This window comes from Salarias fasciatus, chromosome 5 (genome assembly GCF_902148845.1).
Source record: "Salarias fasciatus chromosome 5, fSalaFa1.1, whole genome shotgun sequence".
Lineage (NCBI taxonomy): Eukaryota > Metazoa > Chordata > Actinopteri > Blenniiformes > Blenniidae > Salarias > Salarias fasciatus.
In genome coordinates, this window is record NC_043749.1 from 11,322,246 (window position 1) to 11,347,379 (window position 25,134).

A 25,134-nucleotide genomic window follows, 5' to 3' on the forward strand; every position below is an offset into this window, starting at 1 on the left:
ACAGGTGAGGAGAGTAGAAACTGAAAGCTGCTTCAACTTGTTTGTGACTGTGGCACATTTCTGTAAACCGCTTTCTGAGAACCTCAGAGGTCTGGATGTTTCTGATTTTACAAGTAAATCTGAGATATATTTGGCAAAAACCTGAAGAGGAAATTCCTTCTTTATATCTACATTTGTTTACAATTGTGAAAATAATGTAAACTTTGTTCATTTGAGAATGAGGGCAAAAGACATTATTGCAAGCCTGTTTAGAAGGCACATTCATACTTTTCAGCAGCATAAATTTTACTTTTTTCAACCTTCTTTTATTTTGTTTTGAAAGCAGGATATTCTCCATCAGCCAGAAAAATTAAAGAAAACTGAAACCTTTTAGAAACCAAGTTATATTTTCATGAATGTAAGTCTAAATAGCTGACTGAAAAGTCACCATTATGTCATTATAGCAAAATTGGCTTCAACCAAAGACACACATGTGAACAGATATAAAAGGTGGTGGTATTTAATTTCATAAACGTCAACACTGTTATAAAACATCTTTGCTGGAGACCACTTCAATTCAGAGACTCAACTCTGGTGTCTGATCGCAAACAGTCAAGGAGATGGAATGGAAAGAACGTCACAACTTGAGACCCTAATATTTCCCAAAACACAGGTGTACAAGGAGCACAACAAAATGCAAAACTTTCACAGATCTGTAGATACAGTGCAAAAAAAGAAATAATTGAATCCAGTAAATAGCTGATTTCTGATTTTTTTCTTACTGGCTGTCGAGTAAATCAAGAAGCATCAAGCACATGAATTTGCGTTCATATCCGACAAAGTCCGTCCAACAGTCCTTGAGAAAACGCCTCAATATTCGGCCAGCTTATCACGATAGCTTATTCGCTGGGATATTACTGCCTCTGCTGGTGAGTACAAGCATCAGCCATAAGCCCTGTGTCCAATGTGACCATCTTATACTGCACAAAGTTGAAATAGTAGCAGTGCATGCCACACAGAAAAGTGTATATTTGCAAAACAAACCATACTCACTTTATGTAATAAAGAAAAATATTTTTTTTTACATTGAACACATTAATTTGACAAATGTGAAGTTTTTGAAAATGGCAACAACAACAACAGCATCAGCGTGTCTGTAGAAAAGTTTGCACAGCTCTCTTAATACAAACATTTATTTAGTGCTAATGGGTGCACCTGCATTAAGACTATAAGACAAATGCATATTAGCTTTGGCTGGTATGGAAAATAACAGTCAAAAACAGAACAGAGCAGAAGTAGAAACATACTGGTGCAACCTGTTAAGCAAATATACGAGCGAGTTCAAGTAGGGCCTGGGTTAGCATCAGCTACAATTAGAACACTAAACAGTAAAAAGTGCTTTGGCAATAGTTCAAGTCTTTCATTTTCACCACACAAAACAGGAGAGAGGAAGACAGCGGCCGTGTTAAACTGCACTCTGTTTTATTTCCATGCATTCATAAAGATGACAGGGCCTTTAGACATTTGTGTGCAACGTTTCACCAGGAACTACAACAATAAACATTTGATTGTTGCTCTGAGCAGCTGACGTACTTCACAATCAATTAGCTGAATGTTGATTTCCTGACTCACCTTCGGTTTAAAAGTCGAAGCTTCAAAGAAAAAGCTGTCTGTTTCATACATTGTCTCTTCAAGCATTTTTACATACTGTTTGCGCATATCTATAAAAAAACATGTAGGATCTCAACTGTATAGTATAGTGAAACCTTTATTCATCTTGTAACAATATGCAAGACTATTAAAAAAATGCTAAAATGAACTTATTTAGCTTGAGAAGTATCAATTCCCACTTTGTTTGGCACCTACCTTGGAAATATTTGTACCTTTTTTAAAAGTCTGGTCCATGAGAGATTTCACAGTCATTTATGTGTTTGAAGTTAGTAATTGTGTAATGAACACAACTAATAATATGAAACACTTGATTAACTATTTTTAAACAAATGTGGAAATCAATTCTCAGTCATTGCTATATTATTTGGTTTACAGAAACTTTCTCCACGATTCTCACCTGTCAAGATAACAAATACAGAGACTTGTTGAGAAACGAGCAGGATCGTGACGGCTGTTCCAGGTAGCTGCTGATAAAACTGGAAAACTGTCGTTACGGTCAAACCCGAGGAAAGTGGGAAGTCTTGTGCCAAAATGGTAGTGACTGATAAGGCTGAGTCCACGTTAAAATGGCCCATCATACAAAACCGCACCGTATCCTGCAAATGTTGAAGTTGACAAAAAACAAGCACTACTTACTTGACAATTGTGAACTACAAATTCTCATTTTCTTTTACTTGACTGAGCCCAAAGCTTTCAAGAAAAAAAAACAAAAACAATTCTGTGACCCTCAAATACCCAAGCTGTGGCGTTGGTACTGCGTTTCTGCGAGTGCATGGCCGTCTCTTCCCAGGTCAGCATGAAAGGAAACATCCAGAGCACAACGGGGCACGTATTCATCATCAACAGTCTTTACAGAACTTTCTGTGACAGAGATAACAAAAGCTCTCCAGGGACCCCGGAGGCTCTCGTCTGTTGTGCGCTGGGGTTGCCCTCCCCTCCCCAAACCACCAGTACGTCTATTTTGCAGGAGCCTCAACTGGCACAAGGAAGCAATATAAGCGGTCGCCCCGCTGCTCTGCCGAGTCCTCCAGCCACCAGGGGATAGCGAGAAGTGAGAAGCAGATGTTAATCAGCATGTGGGAGCAACAGGAATGCCCAGGCATCATGGAAGACTGCATTAAATTTAGTCTTTGAGTAAAGCTGAGTCCTAATCTAAGAGATCCTGTGAGGAGACACCATATTATTGAGTCAATAGATCATCACAAACTGCAACAAAAATATGATTTTCCACGAACTCATACCTGATCCGAGTCTTCATTGTACTGTGCTTTTCCTGTCTCCATGTAGTTGGGGTCAACATCGTCTACTCCTTCTATTTTGTTCGCTTCAACGTGCTCCCTCATGACGGAGTATCGGTGCACGAGGAACCTGGCGACACGGAAGGCAGGCCGGGAATCAGACGGGGAACGTGTGCTACGTTTGATACTGTGGGAAGTTTAAAAAAAAAAAAAGCTCACCGTCCTCCGCAGACATACTTCTTAACCAGCCAGACACCAGCGACTGCACTCATCAGGAGGATCGCTATGACGACCAGCACAATGATGACGGCGTTCGGTGAGCTGCTTTCAATCTGAAAGGCAAACGGACGAACGTGTGAAGAAACAGCGTCTCTAATCGCAAAAGAAATTTCATTTATGTCGGCAGCAAACTGGAAATGGTGGGGATCGCTACATAAAAATATACAGCAACACCTGTTGAGTAAAATAAGCACTATGCAGGCGGAGCTGCCAGCAGGATCCACCGCATCCAATAATTCAATAACCCGCAGCGCTACAGCTAGCTAGCTGGCTCATGTTCATGTTACAACATCAGCTACTTCATGCATTCTGTGCTGATAACACTGAACACTGACTGTCTTTGGAGATGAAACAGGCAGACAGAAGTTTACTGTACATGGGTTCAGAGAACAAATGGGACTGACCAGAGAATTGGGAAAAAGAGCATTGCTGGTACACAGTTTCCCCAGGTCGGTCTCCTTCCTTTCTGGCTGAAAGCCCCCCTCACACTGGTCTCCAGGGATCTTCCGGTAGCTTTAAAATGTGAAAACAATGCGTATGGATTTCTGACACATCAGGATTTCAGTATTAAATTTTGTTTGAAAAGAAATCCTGAGCATAAGTGGTCAAACATCCTCACCCGCTGGTCTGAAGCTGCTCAGCGGTTCCATTCAAACAGAACTCCAAAGGTTTGTCCTTCAGCTCCTGCTGCCTCACACACTCCGAGCCGTTCTCCTGTCGGTAATACCCAAAGTCACTGCAACACAAAGGCACGTGCCAAGATCAGGACAATGTGAGACTTGAATAAACGGAATATCTCGTCTTGGTGATATTTGGTGAGAGGAAAATGAAACATACCAGTGGTAATCTTGCACCGTACAGGGACAGGGAGACAGCTTCTTGGTGAGAGCGAAGTCCCTGCCCTTCCAGCAGACCGAGTCTTTTCTCAGACGTAAGAAGGTCTCTTTGAAGCCCAGGACGCAGCCGTCGCTTGTTCCGCTGGGGTCTGTGGAGTGAGCCAGCCACTGTACGTAGTCCCCTTCGCTGCCTGTGCACGCACACACACACACACGCTGCACTGAGTACAAGCACCGCACTGACCCGAGCGGCAGCGCTCTTCTCCGCCACACTCACAGTCTCTGGTGAGGAGCTTCCTGAAGTCGATGGTGATCACCACCCATTTGCTGAAGTCGTTCCTGTATCCCCACAGGCTGACGTTCATGCAACGGGAGCCCGGCTCGCTGTCCATGCCGCTGAAGTGGAGCGGATCGCTGGTGAAGTTATACGTGTGCCAGCACTGCCCTTCGTCTGTGGAAAACCTGATGGTGCGGAGGATGGGGGGGAACACATTCATGACAAATTGTACAACAAAAATATATGAACAAAAAAAGAAAAAAAAATCTTGAGTCATTCTGACTTGATCTGGTTGACAGGGGAGTTGGTGTGTTCTACCGCCACCAGCAGGCCTCCGGAGTCCAGGATAGCGTAGTGATGGGGTCCCTTCAGGGCCAGCAGCCAGGTGTAGCCCCCGTCGTCAGACACGTACACATCAGGGGAGAGAGCCGACTCGGCATCACCGATACTGCCTGCAGAGAGAGAGAGAGAGAGAGAGAGAAAGAGATGGTGTGAAGAAACACTCGGGAAAATGAGGGCGCTTAGAAGAGTCTGTGTGTGTGTGTGAGAGAGAGTGTGTTTTACCATGGGCCAAAATAACTCCCACTGCATTGGGCTGTGAGAGCGGCAGCATGGGGACGTTCATCTTCATGGTGGTGCTGTAGGAGGCGTGGATGTGAAGTCTGCACTGTAATAACACAGTGATAATAAGTCACATGTTGAAAATAACAACGGTTCCGGTAGTCATCAGAGGCTCGGGAGGAGGAAATATGATTGAGCATTTTATTATGTCACAATAAAAGAAAATATATATATTTGTACGCTTTGGATTGGAACTGGTCTTGTAAATATTTATGCGTCTGGGTCTCACTTTGTTGGGTCTGTTGGTGGAGCTGTCGCTGTTGCAGTGACTGTTCTGTGGTCTGCGCAGCGTCTGCCACTTGGCTCCCTGGTCAAAGGTGATCACAGTCTCCACCGCTCCATCTGCAAGATCCCCACGCCGAGTCAGCAACGTGCACCTCAGGAAACGCTCTGGCTGCGTTTGTTGAGCCGTGCTTCGGACCCACCCTCAGTGAGAACGCTGGTCATGTAGACGCCCCGGAGTGAAGTAATGACGGTGAAGTCAGTGTCACTTCCTGTGGTGGTGTAAAGGTGGCGCTCCAGAGACTTGGAGAACACGGTTCCCCGGTCGTCCGACACGTAGATAGTTCCTACTCCGGAATCTGCTCCACATTGTACACACACACACACACACACACACACACACACACACACACACACACACACACACACACACATACTGCATCATTAACTGATGAAAAACACTTGAGAGCACTGTCAATAACGTGTTTACATTTACATTAGCTACCACTAGGAGCACCACTGCATCTGTTCTGACCTCCAGGGTCGTCCACGTGCATGAAGATCATGTCCTGATTGGCCGACAGGATGGAGTAAAACTGCTCGTGGTTGACGACTGGAAGCTGAGCCATGTTCCACACCTCACCTCCGTCCACAGAGACGTGGATCATACGCTCCGTGCCCTAGCACGCAAACACACACACACACACATAAACACAGGAGCTGGAACATGATGTGCCGCACACTGGCTGCTCGCTTTAATAGGAACGAGGCTTATGAAGTGTTCTACGTGACACACAAGGGGCCGTGCTGGGTTTGTGAGTTACGACACGCAAATTCCACCCAAAACACCTGTAAATCCTGTTTCCTTTAGGTGATCGTAACAGATGTTTTATATGCTTGAGTCAGATTAAATAAGCATACAAAAAGTCTTTATTCAATCTACATTTGGCTGAGAGAGCAAATTAGTCAGAAAACAAACTCAAAGTTATCAGAATATTTGATGCATCACATGGAAAGGATAAAGGTCAAATCAACTCTGGATGTTGGTCATATGATTTCTATTGAGTTCCTGTTATATTGCAAGGATTTACACCTCGTACTAACGTGTGTTTCCACTTAAGACTGCAGGCTGCACATTTACACCAGATGTCGGAAGATTATTCCTCACAGTTTTGATGAGAAAGCACATTTTTCACATTCTTCCTTCCCAGACTCCACAGAGGTAACAAGTGCACATAAGTAAATATCAGAAAAAAAAAAAAAGAACAAAAAGCCGATAAAGCAGGCTTCCAGACACACACATTTACCTTGCCAGTCATGATCGAAGCAAAAACAAATTTTCCTCCCAGTACAAAGGAGTAAACTCTGGTGGCAATGGTCTGGAAACTTCTTCCATAGTCAAGAGTCTTCCTTAACTCCAGCATTCCTCTCTCACCTGACAGGAGAACAACGTATGAGTAAACATGAAACACTTGGTCCTGGTTGATGGCGTTATCTTTACTTACTGCATGAGCCGTTGGTGTTTGTGGTAAAGTAGATGCTGTTCTTTGAACCCCTGCATGTGAGAGACAGAAGGCGTGCAGTGAGTGATCAGAGCGGGGGACGATCTAAACATCTGAAAGTGGTCCGAGCGCAGCTGTAAATCTACTTCTGGAATTTGTAGAAATCACAGATTACGGTAATGGGGTTTTTTTTTTTTTCAAAGTGCTGTGTGAGCAAGACACCCCCGGGCTGCACTCCAAGACCTCTCTGGTTTTCATGGCTGCCAAGGGAGGGGGGGGGGGGGGGCGCGAAGGTTTTTAACACACTGCACAGACTCCGCCGGTTCGAGGACTGCGGGCTGAATGAGAACGCCATCAGTGACTCATGATTCGCTCCGACAGCGGCCTCGGCCCCCTCCGCTCTGCAGCCGATTTAGGCTGAGGCCTAAATGGCAGCTGTGGTCACGCAGGGCCATCGCAGCGTTCCCACAATGCAGCGCTGACAGCCACAGGCTGACGCCGCAGCCTCGTGTGAACTCTGGTGTTCGGATGGAAACACAAAGCCAGCTGAGGTGCGGTGAGAAACACAGCTGAAAAAATAACAACACACACACACACACACGCTTTTCTTTGACCAAAACACACATGTATACGACTGGTAGTGACAGTTTATATCCCACCGACCCGTTCCATTCAAGCTGCTACAGGGCTTTGTTTCATGAGTCTGTAACACTGTTAATAATCATTTATTTAAGAGGTCTTTGTTTAGAAACGCAGAGCAAGAATCCTGGTTGAATAAATTTTAAACATGTGGTCCAGCTTACCTTCACACACAAACATTGTTCATAATATTTTTTTGATGCAATCTGCTGTATATTTAAAACCAATCCAGGACAAAGTGTTGAATTATGCTGTAATAAATATCTGACTGATGATGATGATGATGATGATGATCATGTGTGTGTGCGCTTGCTTCTGCGTGTGTGTGTTGGGGGGAATCTCACCATCTGACCAGACAAACGCTGTCATGTATTTTCCTCCAGGTGGCGCCAAAGTCCTCAGACAGCCACAGGTCCAACTGAAGAGAAAAAAAAAAATTCTAATGATATTTTATTGATTTCTCAGTATTCGGTGTTGCCTCATCACCACTGTTGCAGGCCGAATGGAGCACACAAGGTGCTCTGCAGTTCCTTTTTTTCTTTTCTTTTCTTTTTTTTTTAACTGGAAAATTCCTGAGGCAGTAAATGCAGCTACCGAGATACTGAGCGTCACGAGTGTGTTGCAGTCCGCAGGGTTGTACAGCATCTGAATGAGCGGCTCAAACGGCAGGTCGGTCGAAACAAAGTTCCGGCCAAAGTCCTGAGAGCGAAACAGACGGAATCCCCCGATCTCCGACACGTCGCCAGTCAGGATCACCTGAAGATAAACACAGATCAATAAAGGTTTTAGAGCTCTAGTTCAAGTCAGGGATGGAGGAGGCTTTCTCTATGTGTGTGTGTGTGTGTGTGATTGTCAGTCTCTGTGTTTGGCCATGAAAAATAATGAGCAAACACATCCGAAACAGTTTAAGATGCTGTGTTTTTGACTTTCATTGATTTCGTGTGATGGTTGTACTTTAATGTGACTTTTTATCTAAAGATCTTTGCTAAAGTCTTGATCTTTTTAAGATGTTTCATTCCAGTTGGAAATAATTGAGAAGTCCTTTAAAAAAACAGCTTATTAAAAAAGTCCCATAATAGAGACAAACTGAAAAATCATCTCTGTTGACCTGCAGCAGAGTTCCCTCCTACATTCTTCACAAATGCACACAGAACATACAGGAGAGTTTACTTTAAGTGGCTCACCTTCCCTGAGTGATCTGGACTGACAGCGATGCCAAACTCCGTCTGGATGAAGGTGTGATTGATCAGCTGAGTCACGTCCTTGAACGTCTTCCCATAGTCTTCACTGGCACACAGACAAAGTGACCGTCAGAAGTAAAACACTCCCCTCGTTCATTTCCACAGCCGGGAGCAAGGCAGCTCTCACCTCCTGTATAGGTTCGACTGGCCGAACCGCATCATGAAGAGCGGCACCTGAAACGTGGTCAACACCAGCAGCACCTGTGGAGAGACGGAGCTGGAGTCACGAAGCCACCTGCACATCACATCTGTGACAATAATTTAATAAAAAAAAACTCACCCCTGTTCCGTCTCCCACCCAGGCCAGAGACAGTGAACCCATGGTCCGCACTTTGAACGAGAACTGAAGCGAAACAAGAAGAAAAGAGGTAAAAAGAAACCTCAGAAAAAAGATCAACTCAAATTCAACCCTGGTAAGCAGAAACATGATTATTTGAAGTTTATTTATGTTTGATACTGTGTCTGATCATAAAACTAACGAGAGAGAAGAGTCTAAACTGAAACATATGGCAGGTTTTGAGGGCTTTCTTTCATTTGGTGCAGACTAAACGGGTCAGCTGATCGCACAGGACTAACTGGCCGTACGGTCAAAAGTAGCTGGGCCATTTGGAGGCACTCAGCGTGTGACTGTGACCTACATTCCTGTCTAAAATGACAAAGTTGAGGCTGGAGAACAAGATAATTGCCGATGTTCTGAGAACAGGAACGACACACTCACACATTAATGCGGTCCACATTTTTTGTTTTTTTAAAGGAAGGCATTTCCCCCTTGGTTCATTTATTTAATGAAACAGCCTGCAGGCGGACTGAGAACTTCATGTAAAGACACAAACTAATGAAAGCAAAGAGCAGTGTGATGTAACACCGGAGGAAAGGAGGAGAAAGGGTTAAAGCCAGAACCTTTATTTCACAAAGAGTGTAAATATTTATCCAGACTGATGTTTTCAAGTGTTTTTGACCAACTTATTGAGCCACAGCCCATATTATTTGTAATCTGGCGAATAGTTTTCTCCCCTCGCCTGCCTCGCCAGTGGGGGCGAGATGTTTACAAGGTGAGGGCAGCCCGCGAGAGTCTGCACACGGCTTTATGAAGCCACAAGAGATGGCCAGGTCTGCCATCTGCCTGCTGGAAACTCCTTGTAAACAAGTCCAGTGGAAACCGGCCTGCCTCTGGCCATCCAAGTATGTGAACACGACTTTCCGTCTCCGCTGCATTAATCATTTCTTCATCCTCGCGCTGGATCCATCTGTTCCTTCTAATTTCGACCCTCATGTTCTTCACAGCCTCTCCTCCCTTCCTCTGCAGTCATCTGTTCAATCAGTTGATCTCCGGTCCTCCCAGAAGTTGTCAAACCTCTGGGATGGCAGTTTCGGCCGTCCCAGGAATCAACGCTGTTTATCATTTCTTTCTCTCCTCATTACAAAAAAGAAGAAATTTGATTTGTGCCCAGAGGAAAATGTCAATATATCACAGGCTGAACTCTTTTTATTATCACTGACTGAAATAGTGAAAACTGGTTCACACATATGTACTATTTTTTCTATTTTTTTTTTTTTTTTTTTTTCTTGGCACAAACATTTCAAAATAAATGTCATGAAGTTTTGTGCTTTACACTTTCACAGCATATTTGTAAATGTGGAATTTCAGTGTGCATGAGAGTATATTGGCCGCACAGTGTTCTGGCCTTACAGGGAGAAAGTCCTGCGTGGAGTTTGCATGTTCTTGCTTTACATGCTGAGGTTTTTTTCTTTGTGATAGTCTGGCAAACGTCATCCAGAGTCAGCAGGGACCAGATCCAGCCCCTCATGTTGGATAAAGTGGTGGAGAAGATGGAAGGAGAATTCCTAATTTTAGATTCAGTAAAGTTACAACTTAGTTACACTTTAGCGGGACGGCAGCAGGTCGGCAGGTTTGCTGCGTCTATTCTGACCATCAGCTTGCCTCCATATCACTCGTGCATGTGTGTCAGATTCAACCAGTGGCATGTTCTCCGCATCTGCTCCCGTGAACCCTGACGGCCCACGGTAAATGCTGACTGCACTTCACTGAGAATGAAAGCCAAACAATCAACAACAGCTTCATGCAAGCAGGGCGGCTACGAACCCTGTTTAGCTTGAAACTGAGGAGAGTGCAGAAAAACTGAGATATATGAAGGTTTGGATGAAGGTAAGAAAGTAGATTTATTAGTTAACATAAAGAGATAATAAGTGAATGGACCTGGTGGATTTGCAGACATGACCTCATGCTGCATCACGTGTTGGATTTCGGGGCCCAGACCTGCTTCAAAGACGCTCCTCTCACCTCTCCGTGCTCAGCTGGACTCACTCGGGCATTCGCCCTGCATCAGCACATCCCACTTTTAATAATGAACGAGAACGTTGCATGATTAAACATCACACATGCAGCTGCACGCACGCGCACACACACACACACACACACACACACACACACACACACACACACACACAATCGCTAAGTGACGTACGGTCAGTGGGAGGGAGTGGACTCAGGTCCTCCCTCAGAGGTCAGACGCCAACACAATGAGCTCCTTATTCCCCGCTTCAGCCATGTTTACACACATAAAACTTCAGAGGAGGAGGTCAAACACTGAGGCTCTGATCTAACAGATGAAGCTGTGTGGACCAAACCTCGGCTGCAGGGCAGAGCTGAGTTTTCAGCCCGCTTCTGCAAGAATCCACTCCACTTCTATTGTGTCAGAAAAACCAGAACACAAGAAGTGCAGAGCACTTCAAAAAAAAGAAGCAGCGTGCAAAGTTTCTGAAAATGCAAGTGTTCATTTCAGTTTAAAACTACATTTTGATTTAATCCCAACCAACTTCCACAGCTCGGAAACTTGCAGCAGCTCATATAGACGCACCAGGTCAGCGCTCACAGTGACAGGGAAAAGCTCTTCTGAGGCTACAGCGTTCGTATCGCGGCCCTCGCAACAGGTTTGATCCAACGGCCTTTGTTGTGCATAGTTTTCATGTTCTCCCTGTGCTTTTTCCAGCTTTGCCGTAGCTGTGAGGGTATTTGTGGAGGCTAATCTGATCACCCTGACCTGTCCACAGTGTGCCCTGGCTTAAGCCCAGAGTCAGCCGGGATCCGCTCCAGCTCTGCATGACGGCGGTCTGGATCAAAGCCGTCACAGAGGAGGGACTGATTATGACTCAGCAACAAAACTAATTCAACGTGTCTTCAAATTTAGTGCGGTCGGTCTGTCACCGCTGATTTGACAGAACGGCAACAAACTTCAGCCTGCGATTAGTTGGAATATAGATAAGTGTGATTCACACTATATTAGGTCCTTTTGTCTTCCTGTCATGGCGACAGTGTGATACAACGTCATCGCAGCCATTGAATCATTTACTGGCTCTAAAAATCAAGGGGAATTATAAATGAGTTCAATCGTACAATTAACTCAAAGCAGAAAGGATTGTGGTGAATATGGAGGCGGAAAATACAATGAGAATTGGCAATGTGCAGCAAAAGTAAAGTTACATTCTTTACAGTATATTCTATTCAATAGTAAAAGTACTACTGTAAAAATTTGTACAAAGAAACGCATACTATTGCTTCATTCTGAAATGCAGTGAGTTGCCCTACGTCAAGCGACTGATTTATACATTTAAGTTAAAATAATAAATTTACTGCCCACAAAAAGTTTGCATGTTAATTCAAATTGTGTTCATACTCAATAGCAAGTCATAAGTTTCCACATTAAATTACTTGATTTTAAATTACAGTATGACTAAAACTGCATCCCTGAAAAAAATACACCAGTATCCAAAACTATTACCTAATAACAGAAACATGGGTATTAATACAGTGTTACTGTTTTTCACAGTTAAGTCACTCTATGATAAAACCTCAAACGTGGAAAATAACATGGGAATAATGAAAGAAACATGGAAGTTGTTTTTTTAAAAAACAGATGAGCGGAATTATTTTCACTATTTTCTGGTAAATCAGCTCACTGGGTATCGAACAGAACACAACAGACTAGAATAGAACAGAAACACTTTATCAGTCCAGGAGGGAAGTTCTTTAAATAGGCTGCTTGTCATTATTTTCAGCTGTTCTACAATGACGAACAGACAGAGAAGAAGAAAGAAAAAAACACAAGAAGACTGAGTTTTTTCTATTTTTCTAACTTCACCAAATAACAAGAAAATAATCGCCTGTATTTTGTTTTCTTATCCGATATCTGTGACTGAAATCCTTGTATAAATGAGTGTGTGACTCCACAAGTGTCTTTTATTTTTGCCAGTTTGTTGATCTCTCGGCACGTCTCCTCCCGTGTATCAACAAACCCATACTTTCCCTTCTCTCCCTCTTTCTCCTCTCACACCATGTGGTGCATCAACTCTGCTGCTTTTTCTCGGTGCTCCAGCAGCTGGCTGCGACCCAGCTACGCTTCACCCTGAAAGCAGAACATGTTTTTTTTTTTTTTTCCCTCTCTGCGTTGTTTTTGGCCAGAGGGGGACAGAGGACGGGATGGGGTCTGAAGGAAGAAGGGGGGGGAAAAAAAAGAAGAGAAATACCAAGCTAGTTTGTAAACTTGACAGAGTCTCCTAAATGAATCCCACACAAACATGCAGAAGAGGGAAAAATAAAGCGACGCCCGGGCCATGGCTGACAGAGCGCATCCTGTGTCGTCTGACAGGACTTGAAACAAGCGGCGCTCCCGAGGAGGCTCGGCTCGGTCTGATATGCTAATTCACACGGTCGCACGGGAAAAAGAGGAGCTTGGACCCGAATGTTTTCTCCGCCTTGTCTGATCCTGCTCCGCGGGGCTGATAACAGAGGGCTGAGACATGAGCGAACTCCTCCAGCGATCAGATCAAGGTCAGCGGGGGGGAAAAAAAAGGGAGAGAGAAAAAAAAAAACGTGGGGAATGTTTGTGAGGGAGAAAGGCCCGGAGGAGTCTGCTCTCTGAGGGCACGCCAAATCGCTCTCACACACAAAAGCTGGCCCAGGTGTTTGAGCCACGGAGGTGACGTAACGTCCGCCTTACCCACCTCACAAGCGCACACTTGCGCACGTAAGAAGGCTGTCCCGCGGAGCGACGCAGCTTTGGACCAGGCTGTTGTTCTTGAACATTCCCGTGGAGATCAGGGTTGTTCTTGTTGTGCTTCCTATTACAACATGTTCAGCACAGGAGGAGCAGAACGTGTTTGGTCTATTTCGGGACCGACTTTTCGGTGTTTGAAGGTTTCAGAGGACAGAAAAGGGAGCAACAGAGTAAAAAAGCAGACACAAAGGGAATTTCAAGCCACACGGGCCGTCGCTGCGCTGCTGAATTATCCTGATCAGCCGCCATAAAAAACACGAGAGAAGCTCTGATACTGCTTCTAAAAATACGACCACGTAAAAGCTGTGTGTTTGCAGACTGGAAGCACACAGTTTAATGCCTGTGGTTACATTCTGTGTTCATCGTGCATCATTACTGCACCGGGAGTCAGCAGGCAGCCTGATCCTGACCTGGACCAATGACCTACATTAATCCACATCAATGAAACAAAAAAGAAGAAAAAAAAAAACAGCAGAACAGAGCTGAGGAATACAGCGACTGGCAGAAAATCTGTTATCAGGCAAGAAGATTTAAATTTCAACTCTGAGAGTGGTCTACTGAGAAACACACATTTGTCAGAGAAGCTGGCATAACACAACGCTGACATCCAGAGCTGAGCAGGAGACGGCAGCAGCAGCTGGTCAAAGGACATCAGGATGACATCCAGACTTTGAGGAAGAGTTTCTATCCTGCAGCCAATGAAGAGGCTGAGATTTCCTGTATTTCTCACAAAATACTAAATGTGGGAAAACTCTGTCTCCTCCCATATCGTAAATGTAAAAAGACATTTTCCCACATTCAGTATTTAGATAAACACTCTGGCAGGAATTTTGAGTTGTTCATGTTAGATTTTGTAAATAGACGTTCAATAAATGAGCATTTTTAGATTGTTAGTCATACTTATTTGCACGAAAACAGATGATCAAAACAGAGATTGCACTATCAACAGGGTCTTCACACAGAGAGACAGACGAAGAAGAATCTCCACACGCGCTGAGAAGAATAACTAAACCCTACACATAAAGGCCATCAACCAGACTGCTCTGTGAGGCTAGAGTGCTAACCACTACACCACTGTGCTCAGCACTGTTAAGATCACAGAAATCCATCACACTATTTATTACATGAAAAAAAATTATTGTGTAACTGTTCAGTTATTCTGTTCCAATACATTCCAGAACACGTCACTGTACTGCGCTGCTACAAAAATGTGCTGAATCTTTCTGTGCTTCTCTGTTTTTCTGAACTATGAAGCAGTTGAATACAGTGTGAAACAGTTCCTGGCAGTGAGACAAACGCCTCTGTTCAAGGACCACGCGATAAGAAGAAACTCAAACACCTCAACATCCACGCTGTGGCAACACTGCAGTGTACAGGATGTCTGCTGGTGCTTTAACAGTTTTTGGTGGCATGTATGTGACATTACATAAGACTTGCACTATCACATACAACACAAATACTGATTTTTATTTGTTCTATTTTTTTTTTTTTTAAAGGAAATGTATCCATCTACAACACTGACACCCCGAACAAGCTGTCACTCCATCAAAATGTAAAGTGAAAGAAAGACACATTCACTTCAGAAAACATGCAAACTCCCAAGCTGGACTCAAACCAAGGACCTATTTACAATGAGGCAAACTTTTTAACCAATAAACCATCATGTGGCCTTGACTATGTTGTGTCACTTTTAGCAAAATCAAAACTATTTCTTCTTAAAGTAACATCTGGAACAGCGGTATTCAGTGAGGCTGATCCCCCCCCAAGACCATCAACTAGCACAAGAATATCTTTTATATAGTCCCTATGGATCCATACAGCAGTCCACAATACTATCTTTAAATGTGAAAAACATCAGAAATCCACCATTCAACTAAACGACTGAAATGTGTTGGATAAAACATGTAAGGCATGAAAATTGGGATGGCTAGAAGGATGCAACACGGTTCATGCTGAGTGAGGTGGTCTTATCATCCCATATTATAAAAACCCTGATCAGTAAATTAACAATATTACAATACAGTAACAGACTAATAAATAAAGTGGCCACAAATTTCAGAACAGAGGATGGAAATGGTTGCTGGTGTAAGCAATAAAACTTGACAACATAATGACAAAAAAAAATTAATAAACAGGAACAAAAGGAGTCACAACAACTTGTTGACTATAACTTGTTTAGGTAAGTGGCATCATGAAGCAAGTATGGACTGGAGTATTTTATCTGCTCTTATATGTTTATTATCTAATCCATCAGTCCATGTCTCTTACCTTTTCTCTTGAAAAGATCTTTGTTTTTTGGTGACTTTTCAGACTGGATGAATGAATCATGAAATACATGAATCACATTATTGCAGAGTTTACTTTACATTTCATTTTATACTTCCTAAAACTGTGCAGATCTTAACTGTACAATTATGCAAAATGACCCTGATAGGCTATTCCTATCTGGGAAGTACCAATCATCAGAGGCTTGGCACTTTGACATCTTTGACTGGACTGAGGATGAAAACACTTGGAAGATCATTTCCTGTGGACCAAATTATCACCACAGTTCCCTTTACTTTATTAAATGTAGTTTTATCAGCAGTGTTAGCATCTATAATTAAAACACATCATTCATGAGTGGAAGATTGTGTTAGGTGGAAGAGAAATTAGTAAGTAAGAGAAATTTGTTTTGAAACAGGCATTTAACACATTGTTTCAGTTATTTTATCTTTGAACTGTGTTTTAATTGCTTTGATTAACTTTTGCATGCACTTGGAAATTAAAAATGTGTTCCAAACGTAGGTTATTAATATTCAGGTATAGTTTTGAAGTAGGTAATTTCACTCAAGAACACTTTACACGATGAAATCTACTTTGTTGGAAATATTCTTTGATATTCAAGAATCTAATAAATGTATTCCCTTAATAGAAAACGTTCCTGTTTTATACCTACATTTTCTTTGCAAATGTATCTGTTCCATATACGTCCTAATAATCGGCATCCACTAACAATCCACTTAAATGTTGTGAATAACGTTGAGACATTTTAGAAAATCACTTGTTGTTTGTACTTGAGTAGTTTAATTGATGGTAAAATCTCAGTGATTTAACGGTATTTATACTCCAACACAAAGGTTCAGTCCCACCTCTGCATGTCTCAAGATGCAGTCTCTACTTTCTGCATCATGAGTTTACAACTAACGAACTAACTGCGCCCTAATCGGATTAAACGGGGAGTTTACAGTGAGTTCATCCCGCTCTCTGCGGGGCTGCAGCCACTCACAGTGTTGGTGCTGTTCAGCAGGGTGGACTCCACTCCAGAGACGTCTGTACATGTCTGTTCATTCAGTCCGGCGCTGCGTGTCCACCGCTCCGTCCCCTCCGAGACACGTCGCTCCTCATCACCCGCGAGCCGCTTCTCCCCCCGCGGCTCGGGGCTCGTGCGGCCCAGCGCGCACGCAAACAGCCCGAGAAGCACGACGCAACTCACGGAGAGCATGGTTACATGGAGTCCGACCAACTTGGGGCTCGCAGAGAAACTTCGCTGTCCCGCAGGCCAGCTCCACATGCCCTCCTCATCACAGAAAGCATCTTCAACAACGGCCCATCCACCGCGGCCGCTGATTGGTCAGGACCAGATTGAACCGCGCTCTGATTGGACGGAGAGAGCCCTCGTCCGCTGGTGCGAAGCCGATCATCTGGTGTTAAAGCGCCCCCTGGTGGAAAGAGCGCGCACTGCGCGACAGACGCCAGATAATGTGGGATTTATTCTGTGAATGGGTTCAGGGATTCCCAGAAACTCCAGAAAACTAGAACAAACCCTCTGCAGGACCGACCTCACTTTCTTTCTTTGCCTGGACGACATGATGAGTTAGGACAGAAGAGAATAAGATTCTTAACTCGAAGGATATAAACAATGCTGCCAGTCAGATTTAAGAGATTTTTTTCACAACTTCAGACTCTAAAAAACATTCTTCTTTCAAAATCCCGAAACAGAAAGATAAAGTATCAAATTAAAGCTTCAATGACGAAGTAGTGATGCAAACTGTGTACCTTCCATCTTCTTCATCTACTTTCTCCTGACCAGACAGATGATCACTTGGTTCCTCAAGGCTCCGTCATTGTGCTTCTTTTAGTTTAATACCTACATGGTGCCTCTGGCTTAGATCCTGACTTAGATCATGGAACTTTACAATATCTCTCATTGTAATCATGCAGATAACACGCAGCTCTATACATCAATGTCAGTGAATGACCGCAGTCCCTCATACCTGCTGAGTAAGTGCATAAATGAAATGAACGAGTGGATGTGTCAAAACGTTTTAAAACTTAATATAGAAAAAACAATTGAGGTAATTGTTTTCAGCCCATGTCAGTCATAATCAGTCAGACATTTAGGTGTAATAAGGACTCAGACCTGACAGTCAACAGTCACATTAAGTCAGTAAACACAAGAACTAAAGGATTTCTGACTGAACAAGATTCAGAAAAACTTGTTCATGCATGTATTTTCAGTAGGCTGGATTACTGTGATAGTGTGTTTACAGGTCAAAGGATTGATTTCAGAATCTCACTTCTGGTCATTAAAGCTTAAACGATGTTGGATCTTTCTGAATACATGGTTCCTTATGCTTGTCACCTGAAGGATAAACTTCCCGAACACTTGAGAAGGGCTGACACACTCACTTCTTTTGAATAGGAACTTAGAATTAACAGCTGACTTAGTTTATTACCTTAATCTTAATAAAATGCTTACCTTGATTATTCTCTCCTTCATGTTGTTATTCCCTTAAACTCACACTTTAACCCAAATCTATTGTTGAATGATATTTCTGCACAACAAAAATAAAAATTTTTCTCCAAAGCCTGATTTAATTCATCCATCTGAAGGGGGCCTGCATTACTGAGGACTACTGTTCTCCAATATCATGTGTTATTCACATAAAAAGTACATCCAAAGAATATGATTCACCTGATTACATCAGTGAGGATCATTTACTGGAAATAGGAGTTGTTTTTCAAATTCAAATCATGCTTTTAAAATAAGCACCCCAGAATTATCAGTGCCACTAATAACCACCATGATCATGCCTCTTGCCTTATAAGTGTCAGAGTTTCTGGTTGGTGTGAATAACTAAAGTAAAAGTTTATTCATTCAGTTTCATAAGGGTCACTTCTTTTTACTAACAGGTATTGCACAATCAGACTAATATACATAACCTGATTTATTAGCAACACTATACACTGCATAAAAGATAAGAAACACACAAGTCAATATTTTTTAGATTTACTTGTCAAATTGATCCTGAAATGGTGATCATTGACAGATAGAATATCTGTGATGGAGATCACGGGCGACCCCCAGTGGTCAGCAGTCTGACATAACACCCATCTCTTGATCAAAGCACAGTCCTCGAACCAATGGCGTATAGAATTACAGTATAGAATTCTATACGTCATTGCCTCGAACAGTCTTCTTGAGCAGTCATTCCCACACCAGAGTCGAACCTGGGGACTTGCAAGAAAGCCAAGAATCCTAACCACAAGACCATATGGGACTGACGTCATTACAAAAAATATAGACTAATAACTTATAACATTTTATAATTAATACGACCACTTCCTGTCTGTTTAGAATTCCAAAAGGTGGAATAAATGAACTTTCAACAATGCTGCATAATATTTTCACATTTGAGCAAAAACCAATATATATCCATCCCCATGGAGGAATGATGAACTGGCAAAAAAACCCAAAAGAGTGCAGACAGCAGAATGCAGGTGGTGAAAATCTGAACTCCACATTCATTATGTAAGAGTCACTTTGAATGTATGACCAGTCCCTCATGAACTATTTATTATCATTTGATGCAGCATGCAAATGATTTTGCGTCTCATTTCACCTACAATATTACCCGATTAATTTAATTGAATATGATACTCTTTGTTTGGTTAAAAAAAAAATTGTTGCTTTAAACCCGACCAACTCCTTGCGAACTCCTTAAAAAGTTCTAAATGACGTCATCATCTAACTTGCATAGCTGCTCATATGAATATGTAGGTCTAATTAGATGATGATGTCACTAAAAACAGTTACACAGCTGCCCCAGTCAGGAAAGTTCTAAATGACGTCATCATACAGAAAGAAGGAACTGCATTGGTGCAAAGTGCATCATGTGACATGACAGAGATATAGCCATAGAGAGCCCTGATGATTCAAAGACAGCTTTTAAATTGAAGTACAGACATCTATTGACATATTTCTATAGTGTTTTAGCTGTAGAAATGCTATCTGCAACCAAAAATTAAAACAATCAGATTTGATTGTTGTCTTATATTATGACACAGTAACAGTCCAAAAAGGTTCATTGGTCTTCCAAGTTATAATCCAAAACAAAGGTTCATTTCAAAACATAACAAAATACCTCCCTGGTCTTTTGAAATGAACCTTTGTTTTGGATGACACAGTAACATTTGAATAATTTAGATGAATGTGTTTCCTGTTTGTAATTATTCTGTCAAGTGTCCATTTATTTCATTAATCATAAATATTTTTTAAATAAATAACTAAACAAGCATTAAGAAGTTCGATTAAGAGGTGATTCACATTCTTTGACATATTTAAACACGATTTTGAAGTAATGAAATAGTTACTTTGTCTAGTAATTAATTACTTCTGAAATATTATAACTCACTTACTAAATCAGTTACTTTTTTGAAGGAGTCACCAGTAACTTGCTCAACACTGGTGACCCGTTTAGTACTCTGGCTGAGGACGTATTATTACTGGGTGATATGGGACGCCAAATATATGATGTCTGTGACGCCAAATAAAAAAAGAGTAAAGTAAAGTTTATCCATTGAAAATTATCATAGAGATAATGTGAGGGATTTTAAAGCATTCTATATGCTCAATCTCTTAAGATTAGCAGTCTTGTTTTTTTTTTTTTTTTTTTTTTTTTGCTTTAATGTATTACTTTTGTTTCTTAAAGTGCTGTAATAAACGTGTCTTGCCCTGCAACGCGGATGCGGAACCTTACTTACGGATTTGTTGCTAGCCGACGCACTCGGATGTTACACCCTGTGGCTTCCCCTGAAACAAGCGAACTCATTCAAGGCTTTTGGTTGCAGGTATTGGACTTCGATAAGTGTAGTTATGCGGGGAAACACTGTGATTTCGTGTGTATCGACTCTTTAAGACCTTGCTTAGTTGCCATCGTGTGGGTATTGTTTGCATATGACTGTTTTACGCGCAGTTTTTTTTAATCAGAATTGAGCTGTACCTGTTAGCTAACCCGCTCACTCGCTGTCGACGCTAACTAGTTAGCTAATCGGTCGGCGCAACAAACTTTAGCTTATTTATTCAACTTTACTTTTTAGCTGTGTTTAGTTGCTTAATTTTACTATGATCTAACACTAACAACACGTGTTTTCCTGCAGGTTCCTCGCCAAACATTGAAAGATGTTTTTGACCAGATCGGAGTATGACAGGTCGGTACAAACTGCTTTGTCATTTATTGAGCTTTTATTACAGCGATTTAACAAACCACACAAAGTTCACTGCAGTGGAGTTTCCTGCACACACACCTGCTGTTCTCGTCATGACGCTCGGAATAGAGGCAAAAAATACGAAACTACTATTTTTATTCAACTATTTGTTTCACGTTGTTGTGCTGGTTAGCCTTCTGCTAAGTCAAAGGTGAAATGCTAGTATGGTTTCACTTTCGGTGTCGCTGGTTTGATCCCGAATTTAAGAAACGAGTGTCAGTATTTTAGAATCACTTTTTCTGGGTTATTGCTGCCGTTTTAATTGAGAAATTTATCCACTATAATTTCTTTGGTGACGTCTGGTTTTCAGGGGTGTGAACACATTCTCTCCTGAAGGAAGATTGTTCCAGGTTGAATATGCCATTGAGGCAATCAAAGTAAGCCCTTCACGCTGAATCCGATTTTTATGAGACATAGCATATTAAGTTTGATTTACTGATATATATATTCTTAAGCCTAACCATATGTTTTTACTTTGGCGTTTTTTTTTAGTTGGGCTCCACTGCTATTGGTATCCAGACATCAGAGGGGGTGTGTCTGGCTGTGGAGAAGAGGATCACCTCTCCACTGATGGAGCCCAACAGCATTGAGAAAATTGTGGAAATTGACAGTCACATCGGTGAGTGTAAATATGAGAAGAAAAAAACACTTCCTTTTTTTTTTTTAATAAGCTTGAATACATTTTAATTGTTACCTTATCTTTTTTGGCATTCATGCCAGTCCAGATTTCCACAAGGATACACAGTGTACCTAGTGTTTAGTAAAAGTTGTAATTACATGCTGTGGTAATCCTCATAAGAAGGAGTGGCAGAATACAAACCATGACCATTGACTTGTATTTTACTTGTGAAACCTAGTCGACAGGCGAAATAAACTTATGTCAAAATGTATTTGTATTTTTTTCAATTGAATCAAATCTAAAATGTAAATGAAAATGTGAAATTGTAGTCAGTGTAAAACATTTTTGGGGGCAATAATCTTGCTCTGCAATCAGCTCTTGTCTAAGTCAACAAACAGTTCAGTGTAAATTCCTGCTGCATATTATATCCATGTAATGTTCTCATAAGATGATTTGATTTAGAATTATTTTTTCAGCCATGGTACAATCATCACCATTGTGGTATCATGACAAAGAGGTTCAATTTTGAGTCATTGGCCAGGGCCTACCACTGAAGTTTCCCTGTCTTCCTCCCTTTGACTTTTTTTTTTTTTTTTTTTTTTGTGTGTCCCTCTTTTCCTCTTTTTTCCCCATCATTACTGTGTGAGAGCAAGCCTTACCCCCAGCATGTCTCTGGGCACTGTCACAGTGACACCTGAAATTTCCTTCTGTCACTGTGACTCTGGATTGGATAAAGCGAGTCTAGAAGATGATTTAGCAGCAAACAGCTTTTTGTTTTTCCCCGTACTGTTAGAATCAGATGTGGTATAAAAGAACACTAACAGGTGTCTGCCAAGCACCTGTTAGTGTGTTAGTGTGTTGATTTCCACACTTGTTGGAGAAATCAAATCAAGCTGTTGAGCAAAGCTCAGCTTTTATCGCTGCGTTGGAGTAATACACGCTCCTGAGTTTTTATTTTTTCTTTTCACCTCAGGTTGCGCCATGAGTGGCTTGATAGCTGATGCTAAGACTCTCATTGACAAAGCAAGAGTGGAGACGCAGGTTCGTAATCTGAGCCGCTGAATATGCTGTGAATATTCTGAAGATGTTCACTTGTGTCCTAAACACTTGGAATGTACTCTTCAGAACCACTGGTTCACGTACAACGAGACGATGACAGTGGAGAGTGTGACTCAGGCGGTGTCTAACCTGGCGCTGCAGTTTGGGGAGGAGGATGCAGACCCTGGCGCCATGGTCAGTAAAGTCACTCAGCTGTATTCTGTGATTTAGCTGCGCATTGCTAATGTCGACGTCTGACCTTTCTGCACTGTTTCTTCATCCAGAGTCGACCCTTCGGTGTAGCGCTGCTGTTTGGAGGAGTTGATGAGAAAGGGCCACAGCTGTGCGTAAACATGAGCATGTGACATTTAAAAATTTGCGTGGATTTTCTTGGTAGTTTTGCTCACTCTGACGCTTTGTTTTCGTTTGATACAGCTACCACATGGACCCATCAGGGACATTTGTGCAGTGTGACGCTCGGGCCATCGGCTCTGCGTCCGAGGGAGCTCAGAGCTCTCTGCAGGAGGTCTACCACAAGGTACTGTTTCCAAACATCAATGGTTGTTTTACTGCAAATGTCAATCCATTTATCTTATTTGAGAGACAGACAGAACAATCTGTCATCAGCAGCATAAATCAGGTCACTAACCGCAAAAAAAAAATAGTAAAAAAATTGAACTCAATAACCTCGGCTACAAGAATATATATTCTATTTTTTTCACGCACCAAGTTAATTACTAACTCCACATAGAAAATTAGCATCGTTTTTGTTTCTCTCTTAACAAGAGAAACAAAAATAGCCAGTTAAGGGATATGTAGAAGTTACTTCAGGTCTTACTCGCATCCAAAAATTAAATGATGCAGAGCGTCGTGTGTATTGCTTTGAATAAAAATGTATTTTTGATTTAATAAAAAAAAGTCAAGATTTTACACGGTCTAGTTTGATATTAGAGGGTTTTTATAACTGCTCTGTGCATAAACCTGTCTTTTCTTATCGTCCTAATTCCTTTTGGTGTCGCTCTCGATCACATCTTTAAGCACAACCAAAGCATGAAAACCTGACAGGGTGCCAGGTTGGTCCACAGCCCGGGTCAGCAGGGAAACTGGCTGACTCAGCTGCTCTCTGAGCAGTGAGGACAGATGAAGGGAGTCTCCTCAGGTTAATTCAGCTCTGATGCCACAAAGGCTCTGGTAGTTTTCCACACTGGCAGCTCTACTTTGACCAGAACTGAAGTAGCCGCAGTTTTCAACCCTCAAGAAATGCTCAAGTATGCCTGACATATTTGGCTTTTGTCGTGTGTTACGCCATAAGGATGCTGTGTGTCAGATGACATTGTAAAAACCAAATAAATTGATCTAGAGAGAGATAATTATGGATTTAGAAAAAATGTTTATTGCTTTTCTTGTAAAATGTGAATGCAGAACATGTGTTTAAGTGTGTTTGTCCCTTAAAAGCTTACAAAGACTGTAAATATTGACTCAGTTAAGTGAATCATTATAACAACAACTCATGATTTAAAATAAAGTGAAACAAAGACAGAAGAACATGAGATGTAGCAGGATTAACGAATTGTCTTCCTCTTTGTCTTTCTCTCTCCGTTCGGTCACTGACAGTCGATGACATTAAAAGACGCCATCAAGTCGTCTTTGACCATCTTGAAGCAGGTGATGGAGGAGAAGCTCAATGCCACCAACATCGAGGTTTGTTCCTCGGCTTTTCACTGGCTTCAATCTGAGTTTGACATGGCCCAGAATCCCTTTCTAACCATATCAGTCCCTCATCAGAGAAGCATTTATTTCACACAGGTGTGCAGACCTTAAATGCTTGGTTCTCTCACAGATTTTGTCCTTTTGTGTGTCTCTTGTCCAGCTGGCGACAGTAGAGCCGGGGAAGACCTTCCACATGTATTCCAAAGAGGAGCTGGAGGACGTCATCAAGGACATCTAGAGCAGGAGAGACTTGGTCTTGGTTTGAGTTCTGGCCAGAAGATGTGGAGGTGTACCTAGTCCGAATGTCACAACTTTCCAACAGCACATTTTCTTTGCTGCATTCAGGATCGTTTGGATTTCGTAGGAGGTTTCTGTTTGCAGTGTGCTAATTCACTTCCTGTCTCTCGGTGTCTGTACGTCGCTGTACAGGAGTCTGACCAGAACTTAGAACTGAGTGACAAGAAGAAACAAAATAGGGTTGGGGGTGGGGGGGTATTTTTTTGTTACGGATCAGTAATACAATTAAAACTGTTGTATTCACAAAGTCTCTGAGTTCTTGATATTTTTGTGTGACATTCTTTATGGATGGGATTCTAAAGGAGAGAGTTACTGGTGATTTCAAGGTCGTGAACCGGACATCACAGATAAACAGGGAAA

General features: G+C 42.1%; 2 protein-coding genes across 4 annotated transcripts; one reads left to right on the forward strand and one right to left on the reverse strand.

Moving 5' to 3' along the window:
• Positions 1-483: 483 nt before the first annotated feature.
• On the reverse strand, positions 484-17,140 carry LOC115387879 (sortilin-like). Of its 2 annotated transcripts, none has more exons than XM_030090759.1 (20): positions 16,849-17,140; positions 8,786-8,848; positions 8,633-8,706; positions 8,449-8,551; positions 7,859-8,020; positions 7,609-7,682; positions 6,629-6,678; positions 6,431-6,558; positions 5,659-5,803; positions 5,327-5,482; positions 5,131-5,243; positions 4,845-4,947; positions 4,564-4,732; positions 4,281-4,465; positions 4,005-4,194; positions 3,787-3,903; positions 3,572-3,680; positions 3,108-3,220; positions 2,892-3,018; positions 484-2,812 (listed from the first exon to the last, which is right to left on the reverse strand). In XM_030090759.1, exons 1-20 carry the CDS (start codon positions 17,131-17,133, stop codon positions 2,798-2,800), a joined length of 2,481 nt encoding a protein of 826 aa, XP_029946619.1. In that variant the 5' UTR covers positions 17,134-17,140; the 3' UTR covers positions 484-2,797. The 2 variants fall into 2 exon arrangements, with proteins under 2 accessions (XP_029946619.1, XP_029946618.1); XM_030090758.1 differs by having other exon boundaries at positions 5,647-5,803.
• Positions 17,141-20,628: 3,488 nt separating this feature from the next.
• Positions 20,629-24,972, forward strand: psma5 (proteasome 20S subunit alpha 5). Of its 2 annotated transcripts, none has more exons than XM_030090762.1 (10): positions 20,629-20,699; positions 21,009-21,053; positions 21,421-21,487; positions 21,603-21,729; positions 22,703-22,770; positions 22,855-22,962; positions 23,052-23,110; positions 23,203-23,305; positions 24,382-24,468; positions 24,638-24,972. In XM_030090762.1, exons 2-10 carry the CDS (start codon positions 21,025-21,027, stop codon positions 24,713-24,715), a joined length of 726 nt encoding a protein of 241 aa, XP_029946622.1. In that variant the 5' UTR covers positions 20,629-20,699; positions 21,009-21,024; the 3' UTR covers positions 24,716-24,972. The 2 variants fall into 2 exon arrangements, with proteins under 2 accessions (XP_029946622.1, XP_029946623.1); XM_030090763.1 differs by having other exon boundaries at positions 20,629-20,693; positions 21,003-21,053.
• The last annotated feature ends 162 nt before the right edge of the window (positions 24,973-25,134 follow it).